Source organism: Salmo salar, chromosome ssa05 (genome assembly GCF_905237065.1).
Source record: "Salmo salar chromosome ssa05, Ssal_v3.1, whole genome shotgun sequence".
In the NCBI taxonomy this organism is placed as follows: domain Eukaryota; kingdom Metazoa; phylum Chordata; class Actinopteri; order Salmoniformes; family Salmonidae; genus Salmo; species Salmo salar.
The window spans coordinates 57,243,497-57,267,409 of NC_059446.1; the positions used below are offsets into that span (position 1 = coordinate 57,243,497).

The window sequence follows — 23,913 nt, forward strand, 5'->3', positions numbered from 1 at the left end:
AGCTACGACCGGATGGTACTATTTCGTAGCAGGTTAGGATAATTCATGTGGCCGGTTAGGAGACTTAGGTTAAGGTTAGAAAAAGTTTAGGGTTAGCTAAAATGCTCTCCTAACCTGCTGCGAAAAGTAACTTCCGGTCGTAGTTGTACTCCCTCTAGTCACAACTCCTAGACGTTCCACTTCCAGAAAATTGTTGTTTTGTTAAAGAGTTTCATTTCTCCAAATAAACTTGTTTTTTTATGCACAAAAGTACAAACAAGATCACCAAGATCAACATAATTTCAACATTAATTTGCCTCATAATCCCATAACTCCTATTTTACAATTGTTATGACCAGGCTAGGCCAAGTTATTACATGGTTGCAACATAGTATTGACAGTGTTTCATTGCTAACTCAGTTGATTTTGTGTGTGTGTGTGTGTGTGTGTGTGTGTGTGTGTGTGTGTGTGTGTGTGTGTGTGTGTGTGTGTGTGGGGGGTAACTTGGGATCGGTACCTTCAAATCAAATTGTGTGCATATGCGTGCGTGTGCTTTGAGTGAAAACAAAGCAGCACCTTATTGACTCATGTTTGTGCTACATGTTTGGCTGCTTGTGTCTATCCTCAGTGCTGCCCCCAGAATGTGCTCCGGGGGGGTCACTCTCTGCTCCAGAACCCATACCGCAGCACCAGTTTCAGCTCCCGCAGCCTGCAGCAGTCAGCCCTCCAGGACTTCATCTGTGACCATTCCCTCATACCAGGCTGGTACCAGTTCCAGATCTTTGACAAGCCTGCCAGCATGCCCACACAATGTGTGGAGGTAAATACCGATGATACATTTTATTTTATAGTACTTTTTCTCTCTAGGTCTCAAAGCATGTTACAATGTATGGAGGTCACCCCATCCCCCTACGTGTCGCTAACACCCGTATTGTTTCTTGACTGTGTCCAGCTCACTAATAATCACCAAAATGGAAGCTAGACAGTCAGGAAGCATTGAAAATTTCCAAAACGATGGATAGAGGACTATTTTTATTTTGACGGCGAGGAAATATTTGAAAAAATGTCAGTGCCACCCTCCGGATCTCTGTTGAAGACCGAATGTGGCCCCCAGAGAAAAATGTGTTATACACCCCTGGTTTAGGTGGTCTTTCATAGCAAATGCCATGCCTCAGTCAGAACAGTACAGAAAAATATTGTCCCCATGAGATCTTACAATGGCGCCGGAGGGGATGGCTGCCGTTTTACGGGCTCCTAACCAACTGTGCTATTTTGTGTGATTTTTTTGCATTGTTTGTAACTTATTTTGTACATAATATTGCTGCTACCGTCTCTTATGACTGAAAAGAGCTTCTGGAAATCAGAACAGCGATTACTCACCTCAAACTGGATGAAGATTTTTTTATTTAATGAGTCCGACGCGAAGGACATACTGCATCTCTGAGACCAGGCCCAAATCCCATCATTCGCGTGAAGAAAAGACGGAAATACAGGGGGTGGAGATCGGGGTGCCTTGAGAGAATTCGTCGGCGGGTGGGTAACCCATCTCTACCATCCGTTCTATTGGCCAACGTGCAATCACTGGAAAATATACTGGATGATCTCCGTTTGAGACTATCTTACCAACGGGACATTAAAAACTGTAATATCTTATGTTTCACCTAGTTGTGGTTAAACGACGACATGAATAATATACATTTTTCGTAGCCGTCTATTTACCACCACAAACCAATGCTGGCACTAAGACCACTAAGGCCATCAGCAAACAAGAAATTATTCATCCAGAAGCGGCGCTCCTAGTGGCCAGTGACTTTAATGCAGGCAAACTTAAATCCGTTTTTACCTAATTTCTACCATCATGTCACATGTGCATCCAGAGGGGAAAAAAACTCTAGACCACCTTTGCTCCACACACAGAGACGCATACAAAGCTCTCCCTCGCCCTCCATTTGGCAAATCTGACCATAATTCTATCTCCTGATTCCTGCTTACAAGTAAAAACTAAAGTGGTCAGATGACGCGGATGCTACGCTACAGGACTGTTTTGCTAGCACAGACTAGAATATGTTACGGGATTCATCCAATGCCATTGAGGAGTATACCACCTCAGTCACCTACTTCATCAATAAGTGCATTGACGACTTCATCCCCACAGTGACTGTACATACAGTTGAAGTCGGAAGTTTACATACACCTCAGCCAAATACATATAAACTCAGTTTTTCAATCCTAGTAAAAATTCCCTGTCTTAGGTCAGTTAGGATCACCACTTTATTTTAAGAATGTGAAATGTCAGAGTAATAGTAGAGAGAATGATTTATTTCAGCTTTGATTTCTTTCATCACATTCCCAGTGGGTCAGAAGTTTACATACACTCAATTAGTATTTGGTAGCATTACCTGTAAATTGTTTAACTTGGGTCAAACGTTTCAGGTAGCCTTCCACAAGCTTCCCACAATAAGTTGGGTGAATTTTGGGCCCATTCCTCCTGACAGAACTGGTGTAACTGAGTCAGGTTTGTAGGCCACCTTGCTCGCACACTCTTTAACAGTTCTGCCCACAAATTTTCTGTAGGATTGAGGTCAGGGCTTTTTGATGGCCACTCTAATACCTTGACTTTGTTGTCCTTAAGCCATTTTGCCACAACTTTGGAAGTATGCTTGGGTTCATTGTCCATTTGTAAGACCCATTTGCAACCAAGCTTTAACTTCCTGACTGATGTCTTGAGATGTTGCTTCAATATATCCACATAATTTTCCTCCTCATGATGCCATCTATTTTGTGACGTGCACCAGTCCCTCCTGCAGCAAAGCACCCCCACAACATGATGCTGCCACCCCCGTGCTTCACGGTTGGGATGGTGTTCTTCATCCTGCAAGCATCCCCCTTTTTCCTCCAAACGTAACAATGGTCATTATGGCCTAACAGTTCTATTTTTGTTTCATCAGACCAGAGGACATTTCTCCAAAAAGTACGATCTTTGTCCCCATGTGCAGTTGCAAACCGTAGTCTGGCTTTTTTTATGGCAGTTTTGGAGCAGTGGCTTCTTCCTTGCTGAGCGGCCTTTCAGGTTATGTCGATATCGGACTCATTTTACTGTGGATATAGACACTTTTGTACCTGTTTCCTCCAGCATCTTCACAAGGTTCTTGTGAAGATCTGGGATTGATTTGCACTTTTCGCACCGAAGTACATTCATCTCTAGGAGACAGAACGCGTCTCCTTCCTGAGTGGTATGACGGCTGCGTGGTCCCATGGTGTTTATACCACCATCATCCCGTAAACCCAAGACCCACTCCAATTCGCATACCGTCCCAACAGACCCACAGATGACGCAATCTTAATCGCACTCCAATCTGCCCTTTCCCACCTGGACAAAAGGAACATCTATGTGAGAATGCGGTTCATTGACTACAGCTCAGCGTTCAACACCATAGTGCCCACAATGCCTATCACTAGGGACTGGGACTAAACAGGGACTCTGGGACTAAACACCTTCTTCTGCAACTGGATCCTGGTCTTCCTGATGGGCCACCCCATGTGCTAACAGTAGGCAACAACACATCTGCCACTCTGATCCTCAACACTGGGGCCCCTCAGGGGTGCATACTAAGTTCCCTCCTGTACTCCCTGTTCACCCACGACTGCGTGGCCAAGCGCAACTCCAACACCATCATTAAGTTTGCTGACAACACAACAATGGTAGGCCTGATCAACGATGAGACAGCCTATAGGGAGGAGGTCACAGATCTGACAGTGTGGTGCCAGGACAACAAGCTTGAGCAAGACAAAGGAGCTGATCGTGGACTACAGGAAAAGGGGGGCCGAACATGCCCCCATTCACATCGACGGGGCTGTAGTGGAGCGGGTCGAGAGTTTCAAGTTCCTTGGTGTCCACATCACCAACAAACTATCATGGTCCAAACACACCAAGACAGTCATGAAGAGGGCATGACAACACCTTTTCCCCCTCAGGAGACCGAAAAGATTTGGCATGGGTCCCCAGATCCTAAAAAACGTTCTACAGCTGCACCATCGAGAGCATCCTGACCGGTTGCATCACCGCCTTGTATGGCAACTGCTCGCCATCCGACTGTAAGGTGCTACAGAGGGTAGTGAGTACCGCCCAGTACATCACTGGGTTCATGTGTCCTGCCATCCAGGACCTATATACTAGGCGGTGTCAGAGGAAGACACAAAAATTGTCAAGTCACCCAAGTCATAGACTGTTCTCTCTGTTACCACACGGCAAGCGGTACCGGAGCGCCAAATCTAGGTCCAAAAGGCTCCTTAACAGCTTGTACCCCCAAGCCATAAGACTGCTGAACAATTAATCAAATGCCCCCCCCCCTTGTTTTTACCCTGCTGCTACTCGCTGTTTATTGTTCATGCATAGTCACTTTACCCCTACCTACATGTACAAATTACCTTGACTAACCTGTATCCCCACACATTGACTCGGTATCGGTACCCCCTGTATATAGCCTCGTTATTGTTATTTTATTGTGTTACTTTTTATTACATTTTTTACTTTAGTTTATATAGTAAATATTTTCTTAAGCAGCTATTCTTGCACTTGAGTACTTTTCAGTGAGTAGCCAAGTCATTGCAGTGGTAACATGAGTGCTAGTCTTGCATTTTCAAGTGAACATAGGCTCTTTGTTCCGAGGACCCTGGGATGGTATCAGCATTAAGCACAGGATCGAAGAGAGCAAGAGACAGGAGAGAGATATTAGAGACAAAGGAGAGACAGGAGAGAGACAGACAAGAGACAAGAGAGCCAGGAGAGAGACGGGGAGACAGACGAGAGACAAGAGAGACAGGAGAGAGACGAGAGACAGGAGAGAGATGGGGAGACTCATTTTCCCTGGGCTGCCTGCTGTACTGCAGACTGAAGGATCCATCAGAGGTGTCAGCTTCCTCTTCTTCCCAGGGCATTGTCATGTGTCATATTGCAGTTGTTGCCTGCAAAGTGTCGCCCTGCCAATCATTACCCATGTGGTTGTATTATTACCACCCAGTATAAACTAGCCTGGTCCCAGACATATTTGTGCTGTCTTACTTATTATCACATTGAGTGACTAGAAGTTTGCAAGACAGCGCAAACAGATCTGGAACCTGGCTAAAGTAGTCTTATTCTGTTCTCCATTGTCTTCATCTGTGTCCACCAGGTGAACCACTGTGGGACCCAGGCCCCAGTCTGGCTGTCTCTGGGGGAGGGCGAGAGCCTTCCTCGGCCCCTGGAGGTGACGCAGCTGACGACCTGTGCCACCTGGCAGTTCTTCCTCAGCAGCAGTAAGGACTGCCGCCTGTTCCGCATCCCTGTCACCGTGCGCAACTGTGGAGACTTCTACGTCTACCTGCTCCAGCCCACCCAGGGTTGCATGGGCTACTGCGCACAGGGTACAGCAGCTGTTTACGATAGTCTGTTTAGGTGGAGGCAATGAGGAGCTCCATATGCTATGAAAGTGAGGCTGCATTTTCTAGGAAGTAGCCTTGTAGTTTTTTCTTTTCTTCAATGGGCAAAAACGGAGTGCTATGGTCTTCAGCGCCAAAATGTCATAAAAGGCTATTCATCCACAAACACATATATAATTGTATAAACGGACGTGTTTTCATGAATTTGATGAAATAATCGTCAAGCCCATTCAAAAGATTAGGGCTGACCCCGGAAGTACAGAACGATGTAGTGCTGCATCACTTTTAAATGCGTATTGCCAATGCTCTATGCTTTGATCTCTTCCTGTATGTGTCAATGTAAACATGACATTACTTTAGGTTTCTTTAAAAGTGTTTGCTAAATGCTGTACATGCTCCTAGAATAGGATATAACTCATTTTATTATTATTATTAAGAGGGAATTCTTATAGTGGTAATAGTGTAGGTAAAGGTGACATGATACAACTGTAAAAACGCTAAAGAATTAGCACTAACCACATGTAACTCATTAAACTGTTATTTATGTGCTTGTGACTCAGACCTCTGCAGTGTTAACTGTTAAGACCACCATTGTTAATTGTCTGTTAATTGTCCTGCTATCATTCACCATGTAGAGATGTCAGACTCTTCGGCGGTGGTGTGTGGTCCTGACGAGGTGGAGGTTGATGGAGCGTGTAAAGGTGAGTGAGCTCTCTGCCTCCTGACTGTCTGTTGTCTGGCTCTATAGGAGGCCCTTGTTAAAGTCAGACACCACAACAATCCACGTCAGAATTGCCATGCGGTGTGGAATGCAGCAACAGGCCCCTCACAGGTCCTCTTAATGAGCTAAGCATGTGTGTCCTGCCTCCCTCGCCCCGTCTCCATGACAACATCTCTCGGCGAGGTCCTGAATTATCCCTCTGCCGGTTTTAGGGGGAAGGAGGAGGGTGGCTGGGGACATAGGTGGATGGTTTAATTCACTTTTATTCACACAAGAGACGTTATCAAGTTGGAAGGGATACTATAAATAGGAGAAGGTACCTACTCTTTTGGTTTGTTATGGTTGGCCCCTTTCCCTGATTAGAGTTACAGAAATAGACCAAAATGTTGGGACCCACTGGAAAGCAGTGGCTGATAACTGGATCTTTGCCTGAAATATAGATTTTGATTACTTGGTGGGTCACAGGACAAAAACATTCAGCCAAGCTTCTATTATAACACAACAATCTCATATCACCCAAATACTGTATACATTATTACCTGCTATGTCCATGTAAATACCAGTTACGTGTTCAGTAGGAATAAAACTGAGTGAAACTACCCATTTTGTCCAATAAGACATTTTGTCTAATTTTGTCCAATAAAATATGTTGCTAAACATTTTGCTTCGGTGTACCCTACTGAACACGACTCCGTTATCCCTTCCAGCCAAACAGCCTCCTTCTCCAGCAATACCTGTGATAGTAGCAGAGCTCTCTGGGAGCATCGTCTACCTGAAGTGCAGCTTCGAGGGCCATAGAGTGAACAGCTCCCTAGGCTATGTGGTTGCCTGGTCTCGCCTCTCCCCCCAAGGCATCAAAGAAGAACTGAAACAAGAGACTACTGTCCAAACCGTTGCCTTCATCGAGCTGGACGGGATCAACCTCCGACTGGGGGACAAGGTGGGTAGAAGTTACCCCTAACCACTGACGCAGGGTCACATATTTTTCCTCTCTCTAATGGTTAAGGTTAAGATCGGGGGTGGTGTCATTTGATCCGAGACTTGTGGTTACGGGTAGCTTCTACCTCTCTTGTAAAACAGTCAAACGCCCAGAATAATGCTAGCTTCCGAGCTCTCTCTCAAAACTGAAGTGAATTTCTTTTACAAGTGAGGATATAGAGCAATCGAGCTGGCCGTGTTGAAAACCTAGACTGTCACCGGCCATCAAAGTTATACAGTATATTGTCGTGTCATCCTTTTATGAAACTCTTGTCAGACATGTTGCTTTGTTTTCCTGTGGTGTCATGTATATTACCTGGCTTCAACTATAAAGGCTTTTATACATCCTGAACTGTAGCCTCTCTCTTCCTCTTGAACGGCTGTGGCTGTCCTTCCCTCTCTGTCAGATTTACTGCTGTTGCTCCAGTTTTTTTCTGGACTCGCCGGACATCCAGGGAACCCCTGCGGAGAGCGAAGAGTTCTTCGCCGGGATCAGGGTACGTCAAAGAGATAGAGAACACTATTTCAAGGATTTGGTGTTTGAGTGTGTGTAAAGTGTGTAAGTTGTGTGTGCGTGCATGCCTGTCTGTCTGTCTCTCTCTCTCTGGGTCTGGGTTTGTGTGTCTCCTTTTTGTTTTAAATAGTCACTGGTTAGTCAGAATTTCTCTTGTGATTTGTCTCTGCAGTTGAGACCAGAGGTGACTACTGTGTCTGAGGATGGGAAGGACTATAAGTTGACTGTGGAGAGTACCATCCCTGTCCCCTGCCCTGATGGTGCCTCCTCCTCCACCACAGAGCAGTGTACTCTCTCCTTACACCTGAGTACAAGCAATCAAGGTAAAGGCTTCGTAAGTAATCATGCATACTCACAGTATCACCACAGTAAAGTTTTATTCTTCAAAATGTAGTATTCTTAATAACTGATTTTGGCAATACGTTTGATTTCCATAGCGTCTTGATTCTCCAGTGACAACGCATATTGACATGTTGGTGTCCCTACGAAAAAGACAAAACCAAAGCCAATGACAACAACCATTACATGATCTATTCCTCTGCAGGAGACGATCTTCTGGGTCCAGACGTGGTGTTGTCGTCGTGCCGGGTGGATCTCTCTCAGAGCCTGGGGTGTCGTAATGGGGTGTGTAGCCAGGCCCTGGTTCACCTCAGCGCGGTCACAGACTTCCTCAAGGATGGGGACAGGACAACACAGATCTTTGTCAAACCCATCGTCACATCCAACTTCCTCTGGAGCGGCTACACACCACAGAGTGTGCAGGTACTGGAACTGGAAAAAATACCCTTGTGATGGGTTGGGAGGAGAGTGACGGTTGTTTTTAGCCTGGTCCCAGATCTGTTTGTGCTGTCTTGATAACTCCTATGGTCATTGTCACACTGTTTGCCATAAAACTTTGCAAGACAGCATAAACAGGTCTGGGACCAGTCTAGGTTGTTAACAGATCTGGGTGTAACTTACAGTGGAGGAAAAAAGTATTTGATCCCCTGCTGATTTTGTACATTTGCCCACTGACAAAGAAATGATCAGTCTATAATTTTAATGGTAGGTTTATTTGAACAGTGAGAGACAGAATAACAACAAAAAAATCCAGAAAAATGCATGTCAAAAATTGTATACATTGATTTGCATTTTAATGAGGGAAATAAGTATTTGACCCCCTCTCAATCAGAAAGATTTCTGGCTCCCAGGTGTCTTTTATACAGGTAACGAGCTGAGATTAGGAGCACACTCTTATTAACCTGTTGGGGCCAGGGGGCAGTATTTGCACAGCCGGATAAAAAACGTACCCGATTTTAAACTGGTTACTACTCTTACCCAGAAACGAGAATATGCATATAATTAGTAGATTTGGGTCGAAAACACTCTAAAGTTTCTAAAACTGTTTGAATGGTGTCTGTGAGTATAACAGAACTCATATGGCAGGCCAAAACCTGAGAAGATTCCATACAGGAAGTGCCCTGTCTGACAATTTCTTGTCCTTCTGTTGCATCTCTATCGAAAATACAGCATCTGTGCTGTAACGTGACACTTTCTAAGGCTCCCATTGGCTCTCTAAAGCCGCCAGAAAGTGGAATGGGGTGTCTGCTGTCTCTGGACAAAGAACAGCAGCAGAGGTTGTGAGTGGTCAGCCTGGGGACAGTGAGACTGAGATGTGCTGTTCACGAGACTACTCCATTTTTTTCTTTCAGCCTTTGAATGAATACAACGTTGCCCGGTTGGAATATTATCGCTATTTTACGAGAAAAATAGCATAAAAATGGATTTTAAACAGCGTTTGACATGCTTCTAAGTACGGTAATGGAATATTTTGACATTTTTTTGTCACGAAATGCGCTCGCGCGTCACCCTTCGGATAGTGACCTGAACGCACAAACAAAACAGAGCTATTTGAATATAACTATGGATTATTTGGAACCAAAACAAGATTTGTTGTTGAAGTAGAAGTCCTGGGAGTGCATTCTGACAACGAACAGCAACGGTAAGCTCATGTCATTTTCTCAGTCATCTGATTCCAAGCGCTCTTATTCTCTCCCCATTCACAGTAGAAGCATGAAACAACGTTCTAAAGACTGTTGACATCTAGTGGAAGCCTTAGGAAGTGCAAAATGACCCCACAGACACTGTATATTGGATAGGGAATCACTTGAAAAACTACAAACCTCAGATTCCCCCCTCCTGGTTGGATTTTGTCTCAGGTTTCTGCCTGCCATATGAGTTCTGTTATACTCACAGACATCATTCAAACAGTTTTAGAAACTTAAGAGTGTTTTCTATCAAAATCTACTAATAATATGCATATCCTACCTTCTGGGCCTGAGTAGCAGGCAGTTTACTACGGGCACGCTTTTCATCCGGACGTCAAAATACTGCCCGCTACCCAAGAGAGGCAGAATATGCTATGATGCTGTATACACTGTATAGTGTACATTTGCTCACTGCCACAGTGCCCATACACAAACTGTAAGTTGCCAACACACTCATGTAAGCATGCACTGTATACACTTTATTTTCTCATCTAGATAGCTGAATGTGAAATTGAAATAAATCATATCTGATATGTGATATTTTCTCTGTGTTTTCAGATCACAGTGACGGATGTTCCCTCTGCATACTGCTACTCTTTCACTGATCCTCACATCATCACGTTTGATGGCAGGTACTTCAGTCACTCCTTTATAGTCAGCATAAATGATAGATGCAGTCAAGGCAATGTTAGCCTGCAAATATGATAACAATCATAAGAATACACATTACCGTAACTGATACTGTAGTGTAATATATTTCATGCATTTCCTTCCAGGCAGTATGACAACTATCAGATCGGGACGTTTGTGCTGTACAAGAGCACGAGGCAGCCGTTCGAGGTCCATGTGCGCCAGTGGGAGTGTGGGAGCGTTGTCCACGGTGCCTCGTGCATTTGCGGCTTCGTGGCGAGAGACGGCGGTGACGTCATAGCCTTCGACATGTGCAACGGAGAGCTGGGGGACACCAGGCCGCACCTGACGGTGAAGAACAGGGACGTGGGCAAAAGCCGCATCCGCATCACTGAGTCTTACCAAGGACGCAAAGTCACAGTGAGTGAATAAATAAATAAAGTGTAACGTAAAAAATTGAATTAAATTAAAGTTGTCTTCCGATGAGTTGGTGGTGGCAGGAAAAAGAAAAGCTCACCGAGTTGAAGCTCACGCCCACAGGTAGTAGTCATTAGCCAATAGTGTGTTGAGAAAGGCAGTGTAAACTACAGTGCAAAGTCTGTATTCAATTGTTTATGCTAACTATGATATGATACAGACTGTGATGATATAGCGACGCACTGGAAAGCAGAAAATAATTTAGTTGTAATAGAATAGAGCAAAATTAAATACAACAGAATACAATAGGATCTAATCCCCTTTCTGTCTGTGCTGTAGATGACCTTCTCGTCTGGGGCATTTGTGCGTGCCGATGTGTCTGACTGGGGCATGAGTCTGACCCTGAGGGCCCCCAGCTCAGACTGGAGCCAAACCCAGGGCCTGTGTGGGACGTATGACGGACAGACCCACAATGACCTCCACACAGCAGGGGGCGCAGCGCTGGACAACGAAGACGTAGCAACCTTCATCTCTGAATGGAAGTTAGTCTGATGCCAAGTCTCAAATCAACCTCTAGCCCCTAACGCTATGGAGTTTGCAGATCTGAAGAAGATATGTGGTGATTGTTCTAACCAGCCTATCAGTGATTGCACTGCAGCTTTCATTGTAATTCCTAATTCTATAGAATTTCTTTAGATCTGCAAAGCGCAAGTGCAACAACCAAATCTGGACCTGAGACTGTTCTTTTAAACGATGGATATGAATCATTTTTAACATTTTACATGAGCTCTTTCAGCTGTGGTGTGTTACATTATTATTTGTTGAATGTATTTCCGTCGAGATCCTAACTGATAAGGATGTATTTCTCTTCTGGCAGACTCCCTCCTGGTGGCAGCTTGTTTGACGCTGTTCCGTCCTATCAGAGCGCCCCAAACCCTCGCAGGTACTGTAACTGTGAAGAGGAGTCCCGCCCCACATCCCCGCAAACCAGGTCTCAGCCAATCCCTGGCTCCGACTCCTCCTGTTCTCACCACGGCAACGTGAGACTCCACAGTATCATCCCCACTCTGGATATCACTGCCGAATACATCAACTCAGTAGAGCTGTTCAAAGACCACCACGACCAGCCCTCAGGGAACACCAACCGGCACGGCCGGGCCGAGGACACCGCCGCCCAGCCTGCAGAGAGAGGCTCTACCCTAACAGGCTCCAGCCATGGAGCCAACAACCAGAGGAGCCGTGGTAGGCGCCAGTCCTACCAGTTCCTCCCCGACACGCCCTACCAGAGCCTGAGCCAGTCCGACCTGGAGGGCTTCACCTACTTCTTCCCAGAGGACCACGAGCTGACGGCCCGGCCCGAGTCCTCCCCTCCCCCCACCTGGCCCACCCTGTCTGGCCAGGGTGCAGTGCCAGCGGGCGGTGGCTAACTCCAGCGTGGCCCTGGGCTGCGGCCGGCTCTTAGGCCCGGCCATAGTGAGCCAGGCGGTGGCTATGTGCATCAGCGACCTCCAGCTAAAGGACGACCAGGCCTGGGTGGGCGCCACTCTGCCTCTGCTTGAGAACGAGTGTGAGAGGAGGCTAGTGGAGGAGAGGGGGAGAGAGGAAGAGCACCAGGACATGCTGTCCTTCCTCAAGTGTCCTAATCTATGTAATGGGAATGGGCAGTGCTCCGAGTGGGGGTGTGTGTGCTTCCCCGGGTTCGGCTCCTACGACTGCAGCGTTATCTCTGGTAAGAAGAGGGGAGGGTTGGATCTGTAACACACATCTATACTCTAAGTCAATCATACATATTGTAAGTCAACACTAGACCAGGGTTTGGCTCATAGCTCATCAAAATGAAAGACATATCACAGTAATTTACTAATCCTAGTGAAATTATTTGTTAAAAACCTGCTGACATTTTTTTTGCTTCTCACTTCTGTCTGTTTCTGGTGTCATTTGGGATGGTGAAGACCAGACTCCAGAGATCACAGAGCTGGGGAACGAGGGACTGTGTGATGTCAGACAGCGTGACTGCTCCACTGTACAGGTCTTTGGACAAGGCTTCAAAGACTCCTATGAACTCAAGTGTGAATTTTTGAAGGAAAAGGTACCATACTACATAACACACAGAAACACACACATACACACCGACACACACACACGCACACCTCCATATTTGTGATTTTAATTTCTGTAGCACAGTACTTCTGACCCAAGTGTCCCCACCTGTCTCTGTCTGCGTGCGTCCAGTTTGTGGATGGTGAGTGGACCCTGGACGAACCTCAGTTTACCCTGGCTAACTTCCTGGATGTGTCAAGTCTGGAGTGTCAGCTCCCCCTGGAGTACAGACAACCCAGTGCAGGCCTGGACCTGGATACGGCCACCGACAGACCCCTCGCACGCTGGCAGATCAAAGTCAGTGGAACAACACTATGCAGCACATCGCAGTAAAGTTTTTACCGTTTCTAACCAGGAGTCAGTCTTAAGCTGTTACCCAAAAGGTCCCAACCCACCAATGGGTCCAGACTCATTTGGGAATGGGCAAATCACCCATAAAATACAGCTGGGTAACAGAGCCCTAAACAATAGTACTGTTTGCAGCAGGGCAGGGTTCTGGCCTAGTGTTGTAATGTGGTTTGTTCGCACACCTACCAGATGTTTTCAAGATGGTGCAACCTGGACAAGATACTCTTACTTATTGTAGTAGCTTCTGTAAATGTTTATTACCAGTAGTCACTGATAAGTAAGTCATTAACGTTGTCTTGGCAGGTGTCCAACGACGGCTACGGCTACAGTAATGCCAAGATCCTGACCCTGTTCGATGGAGCCTGTCAGATCTGCACGCTCAATGCTGACGTTCTCTGTACCTCCAGGGTGGGTTTCTCTCAGGGTTTTAATGGTAGCAACGTTTCTGGTAGCATGATCAGAATGTGTTGTTTAATGATTAGAATCTGACTTTAAATGATTCAATACTTGTAACAAGGTAACCTTTTTTCCATGTCCTTGTTCCTTGTGTTTTCCAAGTGTGATTGAGAACATGTTTTCAGCCTGAGGATGCATGAATCCGCTTTTTGTAGTTTGGGTTCTTTTTCAGCCACTAACATTCAACAGATACTGTACATTATGTTGTGGGACATTCAGGCTAGCTCAAATTTTAGGCCCCTTCCCCACCAGGAAAAACCAGCACATGGGCCCGGACCCTCTTAAAGCTAACTGTGAGTGTAGCACATGGGCCCGGATTCTCTTAAAGCTAACTGAGTGTAGCACATGGGCCCGGATTCTCTTAAAGTTAACTGTGAGTGTAGCACATGGGCCCGGACCCTCTTAAAGCTAACTGTGAGTGTAGCACATGGGCCCGGATTCTCTTAAAGCTAACTGTGAGTGTAGCACATGGGGATGTATGAAACGTACTCCTCAGCCCGAAGCGTCTTACCAGTCGGCGCCACACAAAAAGCTAGCTATGTGGCGCAAGTGGAGACGCTTCATGCTGACGAGTACGTTTCACACATCCCCATGTGCTATATGAGCACCACTCCTAGTTATGCGTGCCAACCAGTTTCTTCTGAAGAACTCAAACAGAACATTTATCACCCAAACGAAAAGTGGCCAATGCTCTGATTGATTACCTCCCTGGCATCTCTTAACACAGGAAACAATTAGGTGTTTTAGCCATATCCACATGTACAGTGTGATTGTCAAGGTTCACTTGCGTGTATATGCAGTAAGACATTGCCAGCCCTTGTTCTCTTGTTGGCCTGAAAAGTGTTCCTGGTTCCTATTTCAATGGCAAGAACAGATGTTTTTATGTTTTCTAAAAGGCAAACAGATACGTGCCAGTTGTGTTACTGTGTATCAATCAGCAGGAGAAAACATGCAACATTGACAGTGTGTGTTATGGAGAGGGAGACCTCAATCCCAGCAGCCCTTGCCTGATATGCCGACCAGACTCCTCCAAATACACATGGTCCATCGCTGAGAGTAAGTACAATGTCCTCTTACCTACAACGTACTTTTACTCTACAACTGCTGTTTACATTATACAACAGCATCTCTATACAAATTCAGAACACGCAAACTGAAAGGTATTTGCTGCCACTCACTACTGACGACAGCACACAGTCACAGAGAACACATATGGCTGCACGGTCTCCGCAATATGACTACAGCTCAGCGTTGGTCATGCTATAGAGAACAAGGTGTTATTGGGGTCAGACTCATTATAGTAACGTCAGGCCTCTGGGTACTGTAATTGTGGTTGACTCAATGTGTTCTTTGTGCTGTGTTTTGATTTGAGTGTTTATACAAAATGAGGCCAAATCACTCCAAATCAATCAGAGTAAATTATAGAAATTAATACAACTGGTTCAAATTAGGAATAGAACAATTTACAAAGATAGATAAACAAGTTGAAATAAAGGGAAAATGATTGTATATTTTGTACCTCAGATAATGATATGCACTTTAATGATGACATTATTAACGTTATTACTAAATATTACTATTCCGCTCCTGGAAGAGAATGAGCCACCAGTGTTTCAGTCAGCCCAGGGGCGTCTGCAGACGTTCCAGGGAGATAACTTTGTGTACCAGCTGCAGGCTCAGGACCCAGAAGGCTCTGTGGTGCTGTTCACTCTGGAGTCAGGCCCCAGTGACGCCTCCCTCTCCCCCGCTGGCCTGCTCATCTGGAAGGCTACTGACACTGCTGCCGTCTCCTCCACGCAGACCTTTCAGTTCACTATCACAGACGATTGTAGTGCTGAGACGCTTGCCTCTGTACAGGTAGGTTTCAAAAGATGAGAACACCGTTGAATAAGGATGTTCCCAAAATAAGAAACTTGGGATGTGAATTCCTTGACTTGATTCTGTGAATGGGGATTCCTATAGATTTCTCTTGATTGTCAGCTTTTCTGTCTACCGCAAGAGGGAGCTCTAGATGTACAATCCTTATTGTCCAGCCTGCCGCTGTACTAGTCTTTCTGCGTCTGTTGCTTTGGTATGTCTGTTAGCAAGACATTCAAAACTAAAATGTAGTAATTACTCACGGATTGTCAATCGTTCTTCCTCATGCTTATATGTCTATTTCAAAGTGTTTGTGAATTAAACTAAAGCTCTACTAACACTTCCCGCTCCTTTGTGTGTGTGTGTGCGTGTTTGTGTTTGTGTGTGTGTCCAGGTCTCTCTGCGGCCCTGTGACTGTCTGAACGGAGCTTCCTGTGTTACAAACATCAACCTCCCCTCTGGCAGCGGGGAGTACCTATGTGTCTGTCCCGCTGGCTTCACAGGGGACAGGTGTGAGGAGGACATAGACGACTGTAAACCCAACCCCTGCCGTCTGGTCAAGTGTATAGACGGACCCAACTCTTTCTCCTGCATCTGTCCCCCCGGAATGACAGGTACTGTACATGACAGAATTAGAATTACAACACACACTGTACGTTGTACATGCTGTCCATGCTAATACTGCAGCTCATTCGTGGGTCTCGGATGCTTTCATGACTCTGAGAGCTTACTTTGAATCGATCAGTTAGGAAGCTGTGCTTTGACCCTCCATTCTATGAACCATACTCCTTATGACCACTCTTTCAGTGTTTGGATACAAGCAGTGCCAGATTTCCTTATCTGGTTCAGTAAATTTAGATTTTGATGTTTTGTTAGTGGATTACATCCTATGTGTGTGGAAGGCTGTTTTCATTCATGTTGTTTTTGTGTTCCAGGTCATACCTGTAGAGAGGATGTGGATGAATGTGCCGCAGAGCCATGCTTCCCTGGGGTGGGCTGCAAAAACACACTGGGCTCATTCACCTGTGGCTCCTGTCCAGAGGGTTACACTGGGGACGGGAAGAGTTGCAGTGGGTCCGGTCCCACTCTCCCCCTCTCCCTGTCTCTGTTTCTCTCCCTCCCTCTGTATCTCTCTCTTTCTCTACCCATATCCGCTCACCCCCACCCCTCATTAATTTCTTAATATATTTCTATTGACTGTGAATAATTATATTCTACCTCCTCTTCTCCTGTAGTTAAATCGGAGCCGTCCAGTGGTAAGGGTGATGACTATGAGCCTATTCATAGAGTGACCGTGCCTGTACCCGCTGTACCCACAGGAGGTCACCAGGGTTCTGGCACGGTTAAACCATCAAGCCAGGCCCCCTGCTCCAGACAACCATGCTACCCAGGGGTGCAGTGCTTCGAGAGCACACACGTGTCCGTAGGGTACATCTGTGGACCCTGTCCACCTGGGCTCCATGGCAACGGACACACCTGTAGTAGAAGCACCACAACAGGTGAGAAGGGTCACCTGATCACTTAGCTGATGATTCACAGGGTTTGTGTGTTTGGGTGTTTATTATAAGGTTATTAAATATCTGGGCTTATATGGGCTTATTTCATAGTTTTATAGCTGGCTCCTAGTAAAGCTAACTGTAATGCTAGGTCTTCAGGGTTAGTTGATAGAGGTGATTGAGTTATAATAGCGCTATACAAATCCCATTTGAGTTCCTTTTCAAGCTCTATCCTCTAACTTCCAGTGTTTTACAGGACAGAGGCCAGTTACCACCAACAGAGAAGATGGACGTCCCCAAGTGACGGAAGACTCCAGTAGGGATATCACTGGCACCACCTCCTCCTCTTCTTCCTCCACCTCCTCCCAGAACAGGAGAAAAACTGAGGGGCCCTCATTGGGTAGCAATAAAGTCCTCTCCGTGGACAGAAAGACATCTATTAGCCCCCAGTACCAAACTATCACCAGAGTCTCCACCCCCACCAATCACAACCGAGGTCAGAGCAGCAAGGTGGACCTGACTCCTGACCTCAGCCATGGGGTCAGGTGGGGGTCATCGTCTAAAATAGTGACCTGTGCGGACTCGCCCTGCTTCTCCAGTGTGCCCTGCGAGCCCACTGTCTCAGGCTCCTTCAAGTGTGGCCGCTGCCCGTATGGTTACACTGGAGATGGGGTCACCTGCAAAGGTTAGCGGTCAGCACTCTTGTTGTCTGTTTTTCATTCATATGGTCTTTGTTCTTTTTTCATATCTTTTTAACATTAATTTCCTTACATGGACGTACAGTGCCTTGCAAAAGTATTCATCCCCCTTGGCGTTTTTCCTATTATGTTGCATTACAACCTGTAATTTAAATGGATTTTTATTTGGATTTCATGTAATGGACATACACAAAATAGTCCAAATTGGTGAAGTGAAATGAAAAATATAACATGTTTTAAAAAATTCTACAAAATAACACACGGAAAAGTGGTGCGCGCATATGTATTCACCCCCTTTGCTATGAAGCCCCTAAATAAGATCTGGTGCAACCAATTACCTTCGGAAGTCACATAATTAGTTAAATAAAGTCCACGTGTGTGTAATCTAAGTGTCACAGGATCTCAGTATATACAGTTGAAGTCGGAAGTTTATATACACCTTAGCCAAACACATTTAAAGTCAGTTTTTCACAATTCCTGATATTTAATCCAAGTAAAAATCCCCTTTTTTTAGGTCAGTTAGGATCACCACTTTATTTAAAGAATGTGAAATGTCAGAATAATAGTAGAGAGAATGATTTATTTAAACTTTTATTTATTTCGTCACATTCCAAGTTGGTCAGAAGTTTACATACAGTCAATTAGTATTTTGTTGCATTGCCTTTAAATTGTTTAACTTGGGTCAAACATTTTGGGTAGCCTTCCACAAGCTTCCCACAATAAGTTGGGCGCATTTTGGCCCATTCCTCATGACAGAGCTGATGTAACTGAGTCAGGTTTGTAGGCCTCCTTGCACGCACAAGCTTTTTCAGTTCTCCCCACAAATTTTCTATAGGATTGAGGTCAGGGCTTTGTGATGACCACTCCAATACCTTGACTTTACTGTCCTTAAGCCATTTTGCCACAAAATTGGAAGTATGCTTGGGGTCATTGTCCATTTGGAAGACCCATTTGCGACCAAGCTTTAACTTCCTGACTGATGTCTTGAGATGTTGCTTCAATACATCCACATAATTTGCCTTCCTCAGGATGCCATCTATTTTGTGACGTGCACCAGTCTCTCCTGTACCAAAGCACCCCCACAACATGATGCTGCCCACCCCGTGCTTCATGGTTGGGATGGTGTTCTTCGGCTTGCAAGCCTCCCCCTTCTTCTTCCTAACATAACGATGGTCATTATGGCCAAACAGTTCTATTTTTGTTTCATCAGACCAGAGGACATTTTTCCAAAAAGTACGATCTTTGTCCCCATGTGCAGTTGCAAACCGTAGTCTGGCTTTTTTATGGTGGTTTTGGAGCAGTGGATTCTTCCTTGCTGAACGGCCTTTCAGGTTATGTCAATATCGGACTCGTTTTACTGTGGATATAGATACTTTTGTACCTGTTTCCTCCAGCATCTTCACATGGTCCTTTGCTGTTGTTCTGGGATTGATTAGCACTTTTCACACCAAAGTACGTTCGTCTCTAGGAGACAGAACGCGTCTCCTTCCTGAGCGGTATGACAACTGCGTGGTCCCATGGTGTTTAAACTTGTGTACTATTGTTTGTACAGATGAACGTGGTACCTTCAGGTGTTTGGAAATTGCTCCCAAGGATGAACCAGACTTGTGGAGGTCTACAATTTTTTTCTGAGGTCTTGGCTGATTTCTTTAGCTGGAAAGCTCCACAGCGGAGATTGGCGTATCTGTCCATAGGACAACTTTAAGCCGTACACTCTACAGAGCTGGGGTTTATGGAAGAGTGGCCAGAAAAAAAACATTGCTTAAAGAAAAAAAATAAGCAAACACGTTATGGTGTTCACCAAAAGGCATGTGGGAGACTCCCCAAACATGTGGAAGAAGGTACTCTGTTCAGATGAGACTAAAATTTTGCTTTTTGGCCATCAAGGAAAACACTATGTCTGGCGCAAACCCAACACCTCTCTTTACCCCGAGAACACCATTCCCACAGTGAAGCATGGTGGTGGTAGCATCATGCTGTGGGGATGTTTTTCTTTGGCAGGGACTGGGAAACTGGTCAGAATTGAAGGAATGATTGATGGCACTAAATACAGGGAAATTCTTGAGGGAAACCTGTTTCAGTCTTCCAGAGATTTGAGACTGGGATGGCCGTTCACCTTCCAGCAGGACAATGACCCTAAGCATACTGCTAAAGCAACACTCGAGTGGTTTAAGGGGAAACATTTAAATGTCTTGGAATGGCGTAGTCAAAGCCAAGACCTCAATTCAATTGAGAATCTGTGGTATGACTTAAAGATTGCTGTACACCAGCGGAAACCATCCAACTTGAAGGAACTGGATCAGTTTTGCCTTGAAGAATGGGCAAAAATCCCAGTGGCTAGATGTGCCAAGCTTATAGAGACATACCCCAAGAGACTTGCAGCTGTAATTGCTGCCAAAGGTGGCTCTACAAAGTATTGACTTTGGGGGGGTGAATAGTTATGGACGCTCAAGTTTTACGTTTTTTTGTCTTATTTCTTGTTTGTTTCACAATAAAAAATATTTTACATCTTCAAAGTGGTAGGCATGTTGTGTAAATCAAATTATACAAACCCCCCCAAAAATCTATTTTAGCTCCAGGTTGTAAGGCAACAAGATAGGAATAATGCCAAGAGGGGTGAATACTTTCGCAAGCCACTGTGTACTGTAGGTTCCCATGAAACTGTTTGTTGGGTTTTTCCAGCTGTGTGCCGGTATCCATGTGGAAGGAATATGGACTGCTCTCTACCCAACACCTGCACTTGTAAAGAAGGCTATACCGGATATAACTGCCACATAGGTAGGAACAACAGTCAGGGTTGGACGAGACAGCTGAGTTTCTATTCTTATGGCTCTTTATGAGAGTTACAAAGTAACTTCTGCAAAAATGTCTGTAAATTAGAATAAGTTGTTTTCAGTTACACATAGAAGTTGTAAATTCTATTAACCTTCTAACTTCTCAGCTGTCTGCCGACCGGACTGCAAGAACCAGGGGAAGTGTGTCAGCCCAGGTGTGTGTGTGTGTCCCGTGGGCTACAGCAGACCAACATGTGAGGAAGGTAAACATATCATCCCACACATATTTGAACTCTAACTATGTACTCTATATCCTGGCCCCAAATCTGTTTGTGCTAACTTGCCGACTCATTGCCACTCATTGTGTGGCATGACAATGTCGTAATTTGAGATGGTAAGATAGCACAAACAGATCTGGGTACAGGCTATATGTTCTCCATTGTAAATATTGTATATATTCTCCTTTTCTTACTGGATGCTCTGTACACCCCTTGGTTGCTGTGTTTGTAGCTAACTGTGAGCCATCTTGCCAGCATGGAGGAACCTGTCTGGTCAGGAATCTCTGCACCTGTCCTTACGGTTACGTGGGACCAAGATGTGAAATCAGTGAGAGATAATTCAATCCATTTGTTCCTTTCTGGCATGTATCATGTTTCCCTACAATTATCTAAACCAGTCTGCTTCTTTAAAAAAATGGAATGTGTGTATAGGGGTTAGGAGTTGTCGTGTGTAACTGTGTCTCCGTGTGTCTCTGTTCAGTGGTGTGCAACAGGCACTGTGAAAACGGAGGGGAGTGTATTTCTCCCGATGTGTGTAAGTGCAAGTCTGGCTGGTACGGACCAACATGTAACTCAGGTAACGCCAATCAACACCACGTGTTTCTACTTAGAAGCCCGTGACAAATATCTCTTTTCGACAACAGTATGTTTAGCTATGGGCTAAATATTCCATTGTCTTCACCTCCAGCTGTCTGCAATCCAGTGTGTTTGAATGGTGGGACTTGTATCAAACCCAACATCTGCGCCTGTCCCGGTGGCTTCTATGGCTCCCAATGTCAGATTGGTAAGAATAGGTGTCACACTGACAATCAATAACCTCAATTGATTGTGACACATTCTACTGTTCCCCTATTAGTGATTGATCCGTCAATGTGCACAGAAGTCTATTGCATGGTGGTACTGTGGTTTAGTGAGGTATAACTGTAGCTGTGTCACTGTGCGCCGTGCCCTCCAGCTGTGTGCAGCCCTCCCTGTAAGAACGGAGGTCAGTGTATGAGGAACAACGTGTGCTCCTGCCCCGGGGGCTACACAGGGAAGCGGTGTCAGAAGAGTAAGAGCCACTGCCACCCAACACAACCAAACACCCCACATCACTGTCTATCCATGTAGTATTACATGGTTATAGGCCCTATACCAACGTAAATACATGTGAAAGGACCTAATTGTAATAACCCTGTAGCAAGCTAGTATGTACATGTAGTTATGTTAATTGAGCCAAAAATGCATGTTGCATTGTGTCTTTCAGGTGTGTGCGACCCCATGTGCATGAACAAGGGGAAGTATGTGGGGCCCAACTCCTGCTCCTGTGCATCTGGGTGGAGGGGGAAGAGGTGTAACATTCGTGAGTGACAACATAATGTTAACCTGAATCTGTCACCATGTAAAGATGCCTTTACAATGCTAAGCAACTCTGTGTGTGTGTTTAGCCGTGTGCCTGCAGAAGTGTAAGAATGGTGGTGAGTGTGTGGGACCCAACACCTGCCACTGTTCCACAGGATGGGAAGGCCTACAGTGTCAGTCTGGTGAGTCCTTCTCTCATTCAATATGATATACTGCTGCCAAGTTTCAATACATAGCTATATACTTTTATCCTGTACTTATATTGAGTTCTATACTATTTCCTCCTTCTGCCGGACGGACAGCCGTCTGTAAGCAGAGATGCCTCAACGGGGGAAGGTGTGTCCTGCCCAACTTCTGCCACTGCCGCAACGGGTACACTGGCGTCACCTGTGGGTTAAAGGTAAGCATGGGGCCACAGTTTGGATGTTTATTAACTGTTTTTTTTTTTAATTGTTGGGAGATTATGTACTGTAAAATCTCTTTGCTCTTTTGTAGGCCGCTCTTGCATAAGGGAAATGACTGAAGATGCAGAAGTTTTACAAAATACACAGCGCAAGTGGAGAGTCCTTATTAGGCAGTGTGTGATCGTGGAGTGTGTGTGCCTGTATGTGTGTGTGTGCTTGTGTGTGTGTGTGTATCTTTGTACATTAACAGGGGGACTGGATATATTGCACGTATCTAATTGTCCCTGTTTTGTTACTACCTCAATGCTCAAGGTAGCACATTGATGTAAAGCCCTTGCATAAGAAATGCATAACATATTCATAAACAATGCATAATACTGTCTTAAACACTGCATAGCCATTCAGAAATGTTTATGCCAATCGTGTTGATGTCTCAAAAGCTACGTTTACACAGGCAGCCCAAGTCTGATCTTTTTCCACCAATTGGTCTTTTGACCAATCAGATCAGCTCGTTTGACAATAATTGGGCAAAAGATCAGAAATGTGCTGCCTGTATAAACGCAGCCAAAATATGTAATCTAACATAGACATGAATTAATGTATTTTAATGCATACAAATGTGTTTTATAGTCCTTATCCTAGGCTTTTATACAGAAGTGTTACTGCACACAGTATTATGTTGGAGTAAGAGAAGAGAATCAGATTAAAAACTAGTTGATGGTTTATTGAAGAACAATCTAGCTTTATAAGATATTAATACCCACTTTTCTTTTGGTTTTGTTGTTCCTTGTTATTGATTTGACCAAAGTTTTTTCAGCTCTGGTTTATTGTGGTACTGAAAGTGTTTTTTTTTGCCTAAGCTGTTGTGCACTGTTTAATACTTAATATGTATTGAGAAATAAGACTATTCTTCTTTATACATCACACCTGCCTTGGAAATGTTATTAGCTTGTTTGATTTTTAGGGCCACTTGTCTGCAATTGTTTTGTAACTGTTGACGAAGATCTGTTGTAAGTATCAATTCAGATATACTTGATCACTTTTGTACATTATACTGTACATAGGTCAAAACAGTTGTTATTTTAACATGTACACCGCGTTGTTGTAAATCACGCATATGGAAACAAAATAAAAAGTTATTGTGTCATTTGCTTTAAGTAACATTTACATTTAAGTCATTTAGCAGACGCTCTTATCCAGAGCGACTTACAAATTGGTGCATTCACCTTATAATATCCAGTGGAACAACCACTTTACAATAGTGCATCTAAATCTTTTAAGGGTGGGGGGGGGGGGGGGGGTTAGAAGGATTACTTTATCCTATCCTAGGTATTCCTTAAAGAGGTGGGGTTTCAGGTTGAATAGTTGAAATGCAATTCAATAAGGGCTGGACGTACACTTTTGTAACAGTTTAGTTATACTATTAATTGGCTACAGTATATTGTTAGTAACAGCAGTTCGCTAAGTGTTGTTTTAC

The 23,913-nt window shown here is 44.8% G+C and overlaps 1 protein-coding gene across 1 annotated transcript; it reads left to right on the top strand.

Moving 5' to 3' along the window:
- Positions 1-45: 45 nt before the first annotated feature.
- LOC106605194 (von Willebrand factor D and EGF domain-containing protein) lies at positions 46-23,591 on the top strand. The gene is given in 32 exon segments (XM_045717732.1): positions 46-54; positions 608-744; positions 5,108-5,382; positions 6,033-6,098; positions 6,826-7,058; positions 7,504-7,593; positions 7,783-7,933; positions 8,155-8,372; positions 10,196-10,269; positions 10,414-10,687; positions 11,024-11,226; positions 11,562-12,080; positions 12,082-12,413; positions 12,637-12,773; positions 12,917-13,081; positions 13,436-13,540; positions 14,530-14,736; positions 15,080-15,445; positions 15,840-16,059; positions 16,381-16,515; positions 16,681-16,944; positions 17,198-17,626; positions 20,322-20,417; positions 20,581-20,676; positions 20,924-21,019; positions 21,173-21,268; positions 21,380-21,475; positions 21,647-21,742; positions 21,938-22,033; positions 22,119-22,214; positions 22,335-22,432; positions 22,528-23,591. Coding segments are annotated over 32 exon segments (5,490 nt in total). The 3' UTR covers positions 22,543-23,591.
- The last annotated feature ends 322 nt before the right edge of the window (positions 23,592-23,913 follow it).